This window comes from Lepeophtheirus salmonis, chromosome 5 (assembly GCF_016086655.4).
Source record: "Lepeophtheirus salmonis chromosome 5, UVic_Lsal_1.4, whole genome shotgun sequence".
Taxonomy (NCBI): Eukaryota; Metazoa; Arthropoda; class Copepoda; order Siphonostomatoida; family Caligidae; genus Lepeophtheirus; species Lepeophtheirus salmonis.
The window spans coordinates 2,445,601-2,462,153 of record NC_052135.2 but is presented as its reverse complement, the minus strand read 5'-3'; the positions used below and the strand labels follow the sequence as shown (position 1 = coordinate 2,462,153).

Below are 16,553 nucleotides of genomic sequence, written 5' to 3'. Positions count from 1 at the left end.
CACTCGTTATTACTTTATACATGAATAATCTCTCCTGAAGAATTAAATACTAATGATATTAGCCATGCAAAATAAAAACACACTCTGAAGATTGTAGAAGGCATAATTCATTTTTTCTACAGATATAGTCCAAAAAAGAATCTCCACCCATCCACCATTTTTTCAACTTTATTGTTTTATTAATTTACGTAGTTGAAATAAATAAAACATGTATCTAGACTCTTGGTTCACCCAATGAATGTATATGATTTCCTTATTTATTTCAATTCTATTCGTATTTTCGTATCAATAATAAATAATAATTAATTAAGATTCAAATTTGCAAAAGTAATCAATAAAGAAGTACGGAAAAATAAGAAGAAAAAAGAGGAGATATAAATTAATTATCTTATTGTTGTATTTGTAATTCTATGTTTGTAAGTAGGTAATATTAAATAATAGTAATATTTGTAATGTGAGCATTGAATATAGATAGAATATTGTCCTTGATTCTTCTAGTAGTTAATTATAATAAAAAGTAATAATGATAATTATATTTAATAATGTTAATAATATAACATGCAATTTTGGCGCAATGGTTTTTGGTTTGTTGATTTGACTAAAACATGCACTGTTTTGATAAAATGTATGTATGTATGTAAAAAATTTATAGCTTAAAAACTGTATTGACTTTTACCAAAATCATTCGTCTACTTTTTCGTCTGCCTTGTTGTTTTCTACAGCCGTGTAAGCAGCAGCAACAACTGTAGAAACAGACGGTGTTTCATCTTGTGTTTGCAAAGAATTTTTTGGAGGAGAAAAGGATGAGGTGTGTGCGCCAGAGGCAATGGAAATGGAGAGTTTGTTGATTTTATCCATGAGATTGGCTCTTTTCTTGAATTTGGAGGAGGACTTGAGTGCACTCAGACTCAGAGGTAGAGGATCATCATGGACTTTCTTACGATGTTTTTCAAACGAAGAGTGGAGAGTAAAAAGGAGTCCGCAGTCGAGACAGGTCTCGAGTGAGCCTAAATGCTCTAGAAAATGTTTTTTGAGCTCAGAGTTGGAGGGAAATCCTTGTACACAAAGGGAGCAACGTTTGATGTCTCCCTCTGGGTGATTTTGAGACTCAAGCTCTTCGCCAGGTGACTCATCTCCATCATTGAGAGCGCCTTTAAAGACCCCTCGAGCCATCCATGCTTCATAATCAAAGCAATGATTGATTTGGAGATGAAGGAGTCCATCTTCTCGTTTGGAGAAACCTTGAGAGATTTCACAGACGGGACAAGAGTACTGGAGATTGTGAATCTCATCTTCAGAGGGAATCCCTAATTGTCCATGCTCACTTTTACAATGTCTATCAAATTCCTCTCGGGACGAGAGCCATTTGCAACATTCCGCACACTTTCCACCTAAATGTGTGTTGGCTAAATGACTCCGAAATGCTGAGCTGGATGTCCAGGGAACAGCTTCTCGACAATATGGACATTTGAAAGTTTTGACGGATCCGCATCCATTTCCTACGACGTCCACATCATCAGAGGGATCAAAAAGCTTTGGAAACATTTGTCTTTTTGAGACTGCGTTCAGAAGTTTTGAGACACTTGCAAGACCATCATCCTTTTGCAAGAGATGTGGAGAGGAACAATCCATAAGTGGGGACTCCTCTTCATCTTCATCTCCCTTTAGATCTTCATCAATGATTAACTTTGATCCATGAACTCCTCTTCCCCCATCCTCATCCCCTTTATCATAGTCAAGTCGACCTGTCGATGATGAAGAAGAAGAATGATGACGACGGTTTCCTCTTGGCTTTTGACACCAATGGTCAGGATGCTGTTGTTTGATGTGTCGCTCCATGTTAGAACGGAGTGTGAAGCGAGCAGAACAGTGTTGACATCCATATGGTCTCTCAGTGCGATAGCGCCTTTGCTTCTGTTTTTTCATGAGTACTCCGTTTTTGATGACCATTTTGTATTCCACAAGCTGTTGTTGCTGCTGATCGTCAAGCTCCTTTTCTCGAATCATGGAATTTGATGAAGTAAGGGACTCCTGACCAGAAGGAGAAGTGGGCTTAGAATTACTGATTGTCTTGCTTTGTTTCTCAGATACCTTTGGAATAAGAAGGGGAATAGATGGAGAATTCTTTCTTTGGGAAGGATTAGTAGAGCTGTTGTTGTTGGAGAGCCGTTGGAGAGCCTCCACTGCAACCTTTTCATCACTGATTGCATCTTTTTGACTAGATTCGAATTGACCATTTAATCCAGTGATGGATCCATTACTAATTGGACTAGATCTGAGTGGGTCATTAGAACTACTATTGTTATTATTATTGTTGTTGGAAGTAAATAATGGAGGTGGTGGAGGGATTTTGAGCTCTTTTGTTGTCATTGAAGGAATTCCTACTGGAGGAGGAGGCGGCAGCGGTGGAGGACAGCATATGGGGTTGAAATTAAAAGGTGCGAATCGTGTTTTCATCCATTCACTTTGAAGTAAATCACGAGGTTCTAAAGAGTGATTACCCATTATGGCAGCAGCAGCAGCCGCTGCTGCGGCGGCTGCGGCAGTGGATCCTCCTCCAAACTGAGGGAAAATGAAGGGAAATGCAGGTCTCAATGAGGACGGATGTTGTTGAATAATATAGGGGAACCCAGATGGGAACAGAGGTATGCTGGTGGCTGCTGCATTGGGCAAAATTGGAGGAGAAGGATGAATGAGAGATGATGAGGCTCCATGTTCCTCATGGTCATCCTTTCCATTTTCATAATGCTCATTATCCTGATCTTTATATTTCTTATTTTGACTCAGATCCAGAGGTGTATCATCTTCGAGTCCAAGGTCAGTATTACTACTATTATTATGATTACGACTATGATTTCGTCTATGACTATGATTATTGACTAGATTATATGTGGGTGCTTTTTTAAGGGGTGGGAGAGAACTCATAACGTGTGAAGAGGACAAGTCAGGATGTGTCTTGCTCCGGATGTCAATCATCTCCTCTTCTTCTTCATCCTCATAATCCTCATCATCTTCTTCATCCTCGTCATCATCCAAATAGTCTTCTTCATCATCCTCGTCAGCAGAAGAGGAAGGCTTGATGACGCTGATCTCTTCATATATATTGCTAGCATCCTCAGAGTAGGCAGGATGTTCTTTTAAGGCATGTTCTATGACGTCAACACTGGACGGGAAGGATGTTTTACAAACTTTACATCTATAACAGGTTACTTTTTTATGTCGACGTCGTTTATTGTTTTCATGGACGGCAATAAAGGCTCCTATTTGATCTCGAGATGTTTTTCCATGTTTATTTCGTAAGTGTCTCTCGCAATTTGCTTTTGTCGTGAAACCATAAGAGCATACTTTACACTCGTAGGGTTTTTCTCCCGTGTGGCCACGCATATGCCGTGTAAGAGCAACTTTATCAGAGCTGTCGTAGTGACAAGCTCCCACATTACAGTAGAAGGGTGGCTTGTTCAGATGTTCCTTGTTGTGCCCTTTCAGAGCTCGAAGGTTAGGGTAAATGGCAGGACAGAGACGACAGGGAAACTCTCCTTTGAGCTTCATATCCTTAATCTGGGGGTCATTGTCGCTCATGGATGGATTGATGAGAGAGGAAGAGTCGTCTGACTCTTCTGATTTGAGAGCTTTGCCCCGTGGCTCTTCCTCATCTTCCATTTCATCTTCCTTCTTCTCTTCCATATGTGTTAATGCCTTGGTTAATTGAGGAAATTGAGAGCTGTTGAGTGGATCCCTTTGGACCTTTTTGAAGCAGCTTTGATGAAAAACACTACGATGAGCCTTAAAGTACCCATAGTTGATGGTTTTATATTCACATTGTGAGCATTTCATCTCCACTCCAGGATGAATTGAAATGATATGGGATTCTAAAGAGATCTCTGAGAAATAGGGATCCTCACAAATGGGACACAAGAGTGGGGAATTGTTGTTGAAGGAGGAGGCGAGGAATTTATTAGTGGATTCTCGAGTTGCTTCTGATGATTTGGAATTAAGTAATCTTGCATTTGCTGCAGCCTGTTGTTGTTGCTGTTGCTGTTGTCTCAACCTCTCTTCTGATGTTTTCCTTTTCCGACCAACTCTTCGAGGAGTGTTCTCCACACCCCCGTTGTTATTGCCTCCATCAAGTCCTCCTCTATTCGCTATGTGTGTTCGTTTGTGTCTATGCATATTTCCGTTCGTGGTAAATGTCTGACCACAGAGAGCACAAGAGAAGGGTCTTTCCCCTGAATGAACCAACATGTGCCGATCCAGAGAGCTAAAGGAAGAGAGCATTTTCCCACAGAGACAGCAATAGTAGACCTTAGCCTGTCCAGTTGGATCATTTGGATCCGGATGAGGTTTGACTTCATTATGACCACGAATGTGAGCCGTAAACTCCTTTTGAGAATTGAGTATAATCTGACACTGTGGACATCGATAGATCTTCTCATCTCCTGAAGCACGAATGGGTTGTACGAGGGTCGTTGTCCCAAGGGTGGGAGTGAAGGGAGGTGAAGATTGAAGAGGAAGGGGTATACGTAGGTCAGGCGAGCTATTTGGGGGATCCTGCTGCGAAGGATGGTCCAATTTGGGTCTCCTATCTGTGCCATAATTCCCTTTTAAACCATTTTGAGGGGACGGAGGGAGATAAGATCTGGATGGAGAGGGGACGGAGGGGATCGTTAGTTCCCCACTCTGAAATTTATCAAAATAAAAAAAATCACATTTTTGTCATTTGAAATTTTCCTAGGTATTTATTCAGAGAGAGAGTGAACTATTTATTACCTGCTGAGTGACTTTATTCGTTTTCAAAGGTTTTCGTCGTTTGGCTCCAATGTTGATATTGTTATTATTATTATTGTTCTCTCCATCCATTCCTGCTCCACTTCTTCGTATCAACGTTGTCATCCCAGAGTCAACGTTCATTTAGGAGAATCCGACAATCCACGTCCACAACATCCGCATCATGACTGTAAAGTGACATCAATTCAAGATCTTCAAAAAAAAAAAGAAAAAAAGTTTAATTCTTCCAGATTATATTTGTATATATATATATTTACATATATTATTAATGATAGCACATTTTTTGAATATACACAATATATGATAAACTAAGAAAAAAAAAAGAAGCTTTTTTCCACTTCTATATTTAATGATATTGAATATCATCTTTTTTTATTATCTATTATCATGTTTTAGTTTCCAACAGACATAAGCTGTAGTAGCACCTAGATATGTAGATGCATCTGACCTCCTGCATCTGCACTGCTTTTTTGTTTTGTCTACCTATGCACATACGAGTACATACTATATAGATAGTAATGCAAAGGAATAACAATTAGCTATGAATTAATTACCTTTAGCTGTTAAAATGACTTCTGCAATTGTTACTCTACTTCTTATTCTATTTGTTGAGGAAGTGTGGAGAGATGCTGAGATGATTCTACTAAATGCATAGTGATGATGAAGAATAAGGATAAGCAAAAAAGAAGAAGAAGAAGAAGAAAGAGGGAAAATTGTACGTGGAGGTGAAAACTAATATTATATGTAGTAGTAACAACTATTATTCTTAGTATGTTTTAGAAACTCTGTATTCAGCACGTTTTATCAATATTTGCTAGTAGAACTACGACAACTACTACAATGATGCTTCCAAAACACATTGAAAGATAGATATATCATATATTATAGTATTTATAAATAAACTCCTCTCAAATAATAGGAGATAATAGGCAATGATGTTTTTGTTTTTTACCTTTTAAATATATTTACATACTATGTGGTGTTGGCTTTCAATGTTTCTAGTGATGGAACGATTAATTGTAATCAAAATCAGGATCGGGAAAATATTGTTGAATTTGCGATTCTGATTTATTTTTATTACTGGTATTATTTGATTATTTATTACTTTTCTAAGCTATTAAACACAAAATCCGGGTGAGGTGATCCCTTGAGACTTTTTTAAAGCAGCTTTGATGAAAAACTCAAAATGCAATTAACGAATTTTTGCTTTTTATTAGAAAATTGAATATTGCAAATTTTTATTAAAAAATTTAAATTTCCGTGGAAACAATGAATTTTTGATATTTGTCTCCAATTTAATAATTGAATTGTTATATTAGAAATTAAATTTTTGAAATATTTTTCCAAAAAAATTTATTTTTTTGTGAACAGCTGTTGATTTTAGAAATTTTTCTTCAAAAACATTATCTTTTTGTGAATAACTATGGATATTTGAAATTTTTTGGTAAGACCTGTGGATTTTTGAAAAAAGAAATTAAATATAAAATTGTTTATTTGAAATTTAATTTTTTTTTTTTTTTTTTTTTTTTTGAAATATTAATCTTTGGAATTTTTTTCACAAAATTCCAAAAACCAAGTCCACCACCATAAATATATATACATATAATCCTGTGGACGCCCTGATAGCAAAATGTTTTTATTTAAATATTGTTTAAAGCATTAGAAAATCGGAATCGGTAATTTTTATTAGAATTTCACAGGAATCGGCATCGAGAAAATTTTTTGTAATCTTGCTCATCACTAATTATTTCAATCCTACCTAGACTGGTTTGAAGCCCCAATAATTTTAACTCAATTACTACAACTTATGTTTGGATCAATCTCGGCTTTAAATTCGATATTGAAAAAAAAAAAAAAACTTATGGGTCGTCATTTCTTTATAAAAATCAAATTGAGGAAAAACATGATGACTTTTTATTTTTAGAGAAGAGAAAAAAATTAAGATGTATGAAAAGGATATTTAAGTCTTGGTCTAGAACTGACATTGGCTGATATAACAATATTTTATTAAGTAAATGATTCAAAGTACCCTTATCTATGAAACCATCTGTTTTGTTTTGTCACAATTGGTAATAGAAAATTTTCTTAACACTCATAAATAGTTTGAGCTATTTTTCCAAAGACCTCAATATGAAAATTTCAAAAATTCAACATAACCCCTTCTTTTTAAATAATATCCACTATAATATGTCCCCTGATAATGAACACATATGGTATTTATTTCAAAAACAGAGACAGATACAGACTTCAGACATTAAATAAAAGTTGTTCAGAATTCTGAGTTACTTATATAGGGCTATGTTTACTTTATGTTTAATTAATCAGACCAGATTCCTAGGCTCTGAAGAGCAGGTTTGTTTTTTCACTATTAAGTTTATTTTTTCATAAAACAAAATCAATTCCCTGTAAAGTTTTTTTTTAGGTATTCTTTGTCCATTCGAAAATTCACAAAAAAAAAAAAAAATACAAAAAAAAAAAAGAATTATTGCCCAGGCGGAAAAAGGGAGAACGTATATTGAATACGAATTAAAAAAGGGGAAGAAAAGGATTAGCGAGTTAGTCTGATTATGGCTAAAGGAGAAACATATTTCAAATTATTATTTATTTAATAAAATATATAAACGGATACGTCCTCATACTGATTTAAAATTAAATTAGTCTGATCCTGGAATTTTTGACTGAATATACCCGGAAATGCATATTTTGTGTTCACAATCTTTTTAAGAAATAAATAAGTCAAATCAAATGTAAAAAATTCATTCATCTAAGTCTGAGTAATCTGGGTATCTGTGCGTTCCCTGGCTACAAAAATATTTTTTCCCTTCAATTCCCTCCTTTATTCTGATTGCTTCATATAAATTGGTCCAAATTAATGTCCCAGAAACATTACCTAGTACTGAACCACCAAAAAAAATTGCTCTCAGACCAAGTGTGAACAATAAGGCCTACATTTAGGGTGAGAGAAAGAATGGAAGCTTAGAAGTGGTATACAATTTGTGACGACAAAACTCCACTAAAAAAGAAACTAAAATATAAAGCTTTTTTTTTTAAATTTACGACCATCTGTTATATCTATACATAATTTATCCAGATTATCCAAGAGGAGAAGAGAGGAAGGAGGCGGGAGCCTCTTTGTTCTTTGTAGTTACATATGCATGTATATATCTTAAGAATGAAGGATTGAGAGACAAAATGAGAAAAATCAAAGTGCTTCTGGCAAAACCACATCTAAAAATATGTATTTTTTTCTTTTCATAATTTTGAAATAACCACCCTGTATGGATCAAATGATAACTATACATATATAAGAGTAAGGAAAAGGGGTTAACCCCCCTGCCCGTTCCCTCTTGATCAATATACATATTTTCAATTAACCTATAGAGACAAACCACTTCATCCTAATAATATTTATTATACCTATATTGTATAAGATACAAATAAGAAAAAATTCACAAGTGGCATATGGGATTTCAACTATTTTATTTATTTATATTTAATACTTCCTGGCATCGAGGGTTATTTTATATATACTTTACAATGATTTCTTAGTCTCTAAGGCCGTGGTTAGATAATAACCAAGAAACAACTAAAATATTTACCTAAAGGCTATAGAAATACATACGTATATATAAAGATTTTTTTTTTTTTTTTTCAAAAACTAACTAACTAACTAAGAAGAAGTGTACCAATTAAGGTAGCCTCAATTATAGGAACTGTCAATAAACCAAACAAAAAAGGTAGGAGTCAGTAATCCAATATATATTAAAAAGTTCATTTTGATCACAAAAGCCTTCAAATATACACCCAAAAAATATCCACAAAAATTTTTATTGAAATTTTGAAATTTTTTGAAATTGCTTTATGCAAAAAAATATTTACTTTTTAAAAAATCCAAATTATTCTCAAAGAATTCAACCTTTTGGAAAAATAATTCAAAAATCAACATTTATTCACAAAAAATAATTTTTTTGGAAAAAAATTATAAAATCATTTTCTTATCATTTCTTATTTTTGATATTGTGACGATCAATTTTGGATAGTTTAAGTACAATTTGTGAGGCACTCAAAGGGTTAATCAGAATAATTTTTTGATAGAAATTGACGATAATTTGTCAAAAAATGCAAATGTAATCCAAACTCACCTTGGAGAAAAATCATTTTTACTTGTTTTTGTGTTGACTGGTCATGGGTTCACTATCTCATGGCTCATATGTGAGTGACACTTTTTTTATCACTTTTTTATTGTGCCGTACTATCCAGATAGGTTCATTTTTAAAAGGTTCACGGTTAAGGATGTGAATATTGACTAAATTATGGTGAGCGTAAATTTAAAAAAAAATGTATGTATATCCTCGTAAGAGCAAATGTTCTTCTTCCTTCCTATTTTGATAACATTCTCTCAGGTGTGATTTCTACACTCACCGCAATTTAGACAATAATCTCAGCCCAGTGAATAGTACTTTTATTTGAATCAGGGCAAATTAATTTAAAAGACGTCTCTGATACATAGAGTTTAATTTGGACAAAGTAGATGATATCATTATTCTTATGAAATAGGTAATGACATTTAAAAAAGAAAGTCTGGTTATTTGTTTAAATATAATTAATATACACATAATAACCGTATACCCTTTTTGTATACATTGGTATTCATCGCTTTCCAAGAAAATATAAAAGGGGTTTTTGTCACATGGTTTACACAATGTGGTGTATGAGTTTTTTTCGATTTTTTTACATTTCTGCTGCGTCAATTAAATTCTGTAAATTGAGCATGATTTCAAAAATGCTAGGGCCAGATGAGACCACTTGTATTTGATACTTGCAATTCGAATTGAGTCGAATTTTGAAAGTCTATTTAATCGATTTGACTTTTACTCCATAGTTCCAACTCAAATTGGATTCAAAAACTAATACGTGAGTACTAGTAAATTAGAAACACTTCAGAGGCCGTAAAACCTCAGTTTCAAAGGTCTGAAAATTTTTATACTTCGCACCATTCTAAAGAACTGACAAAAAGCCACAATTTGATGTTTGTTATGTTTTTGTGCGATCAAAAATATCCGAGCAACAAGCAAAATGGCAGAGGGGATGTGCGATCTCTTCCGCGCACTCAAATTTACTCCGATAAGAAGATCTTCACAGTAGACGCTGTTCTGAACAGGAGAAATGATCGCTTCTTGCCTGAATCCAGAACCCAGGTTTAGGTAACCTTCATGGCCAAACATCCAGCTCAGGTCAACTCTTCCTATCAAACTAAAGACGTTCTGTGATTTAAAATGTTTCTTGTTTGGGAGTGTGTTAGTAATTTTCAAATAATCCAGACATTTCTACAAACAAGACACATTTTATATCAGAAAACATAAATATTTGTCAAAAGTTTTTAGAAATACGAGGGGCATTTGAAAAGTTCTTGTAAAGTATGAGGGATGACACATCTGGTGCGTATCGAGGATATTTTTAGCAAGTAGTATCTTATGGAAGAACACATACCGAGTTTTGGCCAGATCAGTCTATTTATTTCTATTTGACATTCGTTTGAATCAAGGAAGTGGAATGATTTTCAAAAATGAACGAAAACGAATTTCGTGTGTTGATTAAACATTACTTTATGAAAGAAAAAACACATTTGAGAATCAAAAGAGATTGATAAATATTCTGGGGACTCTACACCTTCCATTAGAACAGTTGTTAATTGGTTTCAAAATTATCAAAGTGTCCATATGAGCAAAAGTGACGCTGAACGTTCGGACGTCCTGTTGAGGTGTCTACTACAGAAATCAGTGATAAAATCCATGATATGGTGATGGATGACAGAAGAGTGAAGGTACGTGAGATTGCGCTAGTACTATGGGCATCTCGAGTTGGATCCCCATTTCCATTAACTGCTTAGATGCGAGCTGGTGCATCGTCGTGATGGAAAAATACTTTTTTGGTAGAAAAAAGTTATCATTTGCACACTACTCGGTTTTCAATAGTTTTACCCTTTTCCAGATAGTCGATAATGATTATTCTTTGCGAAAGACAGTCTCCATAATCTTTCCAGCCAATTCTTCGAATCAAAGGAATTCCAAACAGACAGAAATAGAGCAATCTGACTTATAGTTGGTTAGTGTTCTTTCAAGAGATGCTACTAATTAAAATATAATCTGTATACGCGCCAGTTGCGTCATCTCTCAGACATTGTACAAACTTTTCAAACGATCCTCGTACACTATGGATTGATGTGTTAACCTGCCCTAAGGACTTTTTCCCACCACTGGTGAAAATACTAACAGACACCACTATAGAAAAAAATGGATCAGGAAAACAAAAATTGCAGTTCTCCTTATAAATAATTCAGAAAAAAAACAACTTGAATTATTGCGTGAATGGACCTTTAATTATGATTACTTTTGTCTGAATATTCCTGTATATATATATAGTAATCCATAGAGTAGAATGTAGATATATATTAAAACAACGGGGGAAAAACCATTATTTGGTTAAATAATTATAATAATAACAGCAAACTACCATCGTGAGATGTCATACCTGCCTATGGCATCATCAATAATTCAGTTGGATAAGGGGGGGGGAGGAATAGAAAGGCTAAAGGTGTTTATCTCTCTTTCTCTTTTTTTTTTCCTCTCGTGTTGTTGTTGTCTATGAGGTATGTACATATTGTATGTATGTATGTATATGAAACCATTGTTTTATGCGTGTCAAAAAGTTTTTTTTATTTTTTTATTATGATTATTGTTGATAGTAGTGGAAAATGATGGTGATGAATATTCTTCCCTCTCTAGTAGTTTATATACCACAGCACACACCTCTTTTCTGCCTCTTTTCCCTTCCCTCTCATAAGGATGATGATTGTCATGTCAGGGGGTGAGGGGGTGGTTTTATACAAAAATGTATAATCATAGTAAATCAATTCTATCATATATTCTAGGGATTCTCAACCTTTTGTTAGTGATGTAACACTTGTAAAATATTTCGTGAGCTCAATGTCCCCTTTAGCAGCACAAAGCATTTTTAGCTTCCGTGACACTGGCTTTTTTAGGGCTGTATTGTGTAAGGAGGTCTTGCTTTTTGGGATTTTTTTGTTTAAAAGAAATCCAGAAATTTAAATTTTAAATTTTTTTTTTTTTCCAACTATTAAATTTTTCAAAAAATATTTCAAAAATATATAGTTATTCTGAAAAAATTAAAAAATTTGGAAAAAAATTTTGAAATATAAAATTTTTTTGACAAAAATTTCCAAATTTTCATATCTATTTCTAAAAAAATGAGATTTTTCAATAGATTAAAAAATCAAAGTGTTAATTATTCATAAAAAATGAAATTTTTAGGAAAAAAATTTAATTATAAAATTTTTTGTGAAAAAATTAAAATCCATAGTTATTCACAAATAAATTTTCAAAAATAATAATTGAACATTAAATTTTATAGTTAAGACAAAAGTTTCTTGATTTAGGGGGCTACATCCCCTCCAGCCCACCTCCTACGGACGCCCCTGATGTACCACTAGTGAAATATTCTTTCAAAATCTCAAATATCCTCTGGAATGCCTCCAAATATCCCAAGGGGCACGCATACCCCCATTTGAGAACCGCTAATCTATTCAACTTTTACAAAATCACAGAAAATTGCTACTTTGTACCTATATATTTCTTATTTATTAAAACAAATACATATTATGTGGTACATTAACATAAAAAAAATCTTTTTAAAAAATCAAGAAAAAGACAATTTTTTTTTTTTTTTTACCTCATACAGTCGAATAATTCATAGATATATTAGTGTACATCATAGGATATGTATTGTAATTTGCTAGATGAGTCAATATACCCAAGAATGTTAGCTATACTTTATAACCTTTCTTTGATTTAAGTGACCTATAATGGCCCTGATAAGGTCTTTCAAATTCAATCTATCAATTTATGATTCTTTTAAAGATCCATTCTGGGCTACTTTAAGTGCAATTGGCGGAGCCTCCAAAGGGTATTTATGGATTTGCTGATAGAATCGAACCATAATTTGCAGAAGAATACAAATGTAATATACACTCCATCTCGAGAAAAATCCTTCTAGCTGGCTTTTGTGTTGAGGGTCCACATATCTAAATACAGCCCCAAAACATATTTTGAATGCAATGCCAGGAAATAGGATTTAATGGATATTCAAAATTCATTTTACATGTCCTTAAATCCATCGTTACTCAATGAAATACCATTGATTAAAGGTGTCTTTTGAACGTGTATGTATAGGTAAGGACATACCTTCCTGTTTTAGAAACATACTAAACGGCGGTGAGAAATAATAAATGAGTCAGCAAGATTCATCCCCATTTTTTTCTTAGGTCTTTTGTGTACATGTTTTAAGATATCTCATACATTTTGTAGAAATATTTGAGTTAATTATAGGCAATGTATTGGATTTTGTAGTAGGAATTAAGATAAACAATAATTTTATCGATAGTTTGGAACCTTTTATATATATATATGACACTTATATAAACACGAATACGGGTTGTTTCAAATGTATAAAATATATATAATTTTCCTTTTTAATTGTAACAATCAATTTTGGCTACTTTAAGAGAAATTTACGATACAGTTAATTGGAACAATTTGTTAATAGAAATTGATGAGCATTCATTGAAAAATACAAATGTAATCCACGCTAAATTTTGAAACAAATCATTCCAGCTTGTTTTTGTGTTAACGTGCAACATATGTTATCCGTCAAGAAAAAAAAACAAAAAACAAGGTAAAATGATTCATCACAAAATTATATTATCGCTGGTTTCTATCAACAAATTATTATGATTCATAATTTGGAGGCGCCGTAGTAAAGATGTGGGCCACATAACACGCAGGTTTATTTTACAGTCTATTAAAACTTTTTTGCTTACATTATTTACGTGTACCCAAACAACTACCGAGTTTGGGTGATCAAAGTCTTCTGCAACATTTGTACTTATAATACTGCGTTAAAATCATGGATACAAGTCAATAATTGTTGATTTGCCTTGCGCAGAGTCCTTTTATGCTTATTTAATCATTGTTTAACTTCAAATACATTTTTCCCCATAAAATAAAAATAAAAACTGTGTTTCATCAGGATAGAAAATCTATTTCTATCAATTGTTTTGAAAATTACACACCTTCTGTCACTAAAACGACTGTAGCTTCTAAACACAGATTATGAAGACAATGAAATTTCGACACGTACTGTATTAAGGTTAGAACAAACTGAAAATTATGTGGGGTTATTTGGGTGATGTGTTATTTATGTAAAAATTACAAAAGCAAACTAAAATAATTGTATCCATAATTTAGTCTGGATTGATTTTTTACTCTATCACGAATTATTGTCAATTTCTAAAAATAATCTATTCTGATTTATCCTTTTGAAAAGCTGCTAATTGTACTATTAATGTGAGTTTCAAAAATTAATCATCACAATTAAATAACTATAAATTGAGAGGGTGTTTTTTTCGTAGGATCGTATCGGGGCCAAATGAATTATTATTAATCAAATATAGGGTCGAAACTGTAACTAAAACTCATTGGTATCTTGCCACGTCCCTAATTTTATTTATTAAAAAAAAATGGACATGTATTTTTCTTATTTTTTTTGCAAGATTGTTATTATCTGAAGGGTCCCCCACATAATATGTAGGTGCTTGAAGTATATAAAAATTTTGGAGGAAAGTATTTTTTCAAGCCAACTTTTTGAGGAGTTTATATCATACTATTTCTTTCTGCAATGCACCATTACTGATATAGTTTTTTGATATATTTTTGCGGCAAATATGGGCTTGAAATTCGTAGTTTGTTGGAAATAATTAGTAGTTCTTATATCCCCCTACTTACGTAAGCAAAGTTATACGATTTATTCGTTTATTTATACAGGGAGCATCGTTTGATAGGAAGCCATAGGAAGATTGAATATTCAATCTTTGTGGTTTCCATCTATTAATCTTTCCTAGTTTATGTATATACGAGATATATATATGAATTAAAATTGTTTTGTCTTACTACATAAGGATCTGCGGATTTTTAAAAAAGCTTCTTTTTTTTTTCATTTCTTTTGCGGCAATATTTTTTAAATGATTATATATAAATAATTTACTTACATATTTTCCAATTGTTTAATGGACTTTTTTCAAAAGATATTTTTTGATGCTCAGAGATGCTTTTTTTATTATTGATGTGTTTTTTTTTCTTCTTCTTCTTCTGTGAGGAGGATGATGCCAAGATGGTGATGATGATGTTCTGTTCTCCCTGAAGGCACAACTAGGAATGGATGTAGCTGAATGCTCTTATATCTCAACACACTTGGTTTTTCCTGTTCTTTCTCTTTTGTTATTTTTGTTTTTATTATTATACATTTCAGATGAGAAAAAGGGGAAAAATCCCGTTGAGGGATCTGTCTGTGACTCTCTTTAGCACCTTCCTCTCTCTCTCCTCTGCAGGTAAAATAATAATACATACTTCTTCTTTGGAGAAGAGAAAGCCTCTCAAAAACAAAAAAGATTGAGGCCATGAGGCTGTTGAAGAAGAAGAAGCGAATGAAGAAGAGGAGGAGGAGGAAGAAGAAGCACAAAAATAGGAACCTCAAAAAAAAAAAGGAAGGGATTAGGCCTCTTTCAGCGCCCTGGATAAGATGGATGGTGAAGAGTTTGTTCGTCCTGTTTTTTTTTTTTGATTCCAGGTATGATTTTAACTCTTTCTATGACCTCGACGAGGCTGCTGCAGCCATTCAGTAATTGTACATACATATTTGTTGTAGGTTTCTCCATGGAGATGTGAGAAGAAGAAGCAAAGAGGAAAAATTATTGAACGAAAGGAATTAAACCAACTTTAGCAATCCTGTACAACATTTAGCATATTGCAAAAAAAATAGAGAAAAAAAATACAATAATAGATAAAAAAAATTTGTTAAGGGGTCAAGCATCATGCCATGCATATAAAAGATCAAATAAGAAGTGCAAACAATTAATTACAAATACAAGTTACAACCAAAAAATACCATAAAAATAATGGATGGGGATTTTTTTTTACTTATTTGATGAAATGAGTAATTAGTTAATATTCTGTGCCACATTGTAAGAGTCAAATACCCACGGTAATATATGAAAAGTAATTTCTAAATAGATTAAACTTCCTTCATGTAATTTAAAATGGCTCAAGATGTAATTAAATAAATCATTTTAAGACAAAAAAGGTTTTATACTTGTACAAAATGTACCATATATGAATAGTTTGCAATTTTGTACAAGTTGGGATTTTAGAATACTTGCTCTGAGTAGACCATAAAAATACTCCTTGGATGGTCGATGATTGATGTAATTTTTGACTTTTTTTTTTGTATAAAAATACTCATTGAGACACAGTTTAAATTTCAAATGCCCACAGTAATATTATTTGTAATTACATAATAAGTTTGTAGTTTAAATGGATCAAAATGAGATGATAGCATCAATTAATAGTTGGTGATATGACTGATTCATGTTGTAGTTAAATAATGTATTTAAAAGTGAATAAATTGTAACTTGTCGATATTTTATTTTTTTGAGTGATGTGTTAACATCATCCAGGTTCGTGGGGAAAGAGGGTGTATCAGTAGTAGGGCTTTCTCCTTTTATTATTTTCTTGTATGGTCAAATAAATCATTTTCATTCCTCCTTTATTTCCCCCCTCTTTCATGCCACTGACGAAGGAGAAAGAGAGAAAGAGTATCCAAGGCAACGGATCCACCAAGATTTTGTATACCAGTAA

The 16,553-nt window shown here is 33.1% G+C and overlaps 1 protein-coding gene across 2 annotated transcripts; it reads right to left on the bottom strand.

The window, feature by feature from the left end:
- Positions 1-241: 241 nt before the first annotated feature.
- LOC121118287 (uncharacterized) lies at positions 242-16,313 on the bottom strand. Of its 2 annotated transcripts, none has more exons than XM_040712855.2 (3): positions 14,909-16,313; positions 4,768-4,977; positions 242-4,677 (listed from the first exon to the last, which is right to left on the bottom strand). In XM_040712855.2, the coding sequence occupies exons 2-3, from the start codon at positions 4,906-4,908 to the stop codon at positions 682-684; spliced, it is 4,137 nt and encodes a 1,378-aa protein (XP_040568789.1). In that variant the 5' UTR covers positions 4,909-4,977; positions 14,909-16,313; the 3' UTR covers positions 242-681. The 2 variants fall into 2 exon arrangements, with proteins under 2 accessions (XP_040568789.1, XP_040568790.1); XM_040712856.2 differs by lacking the exon at positions 14,909-16,313 and adding an exon at positions 5,340-5,646.
- Between the last annotated feature and the right edge of the window lie 240 nt (positions 16,314-16,553).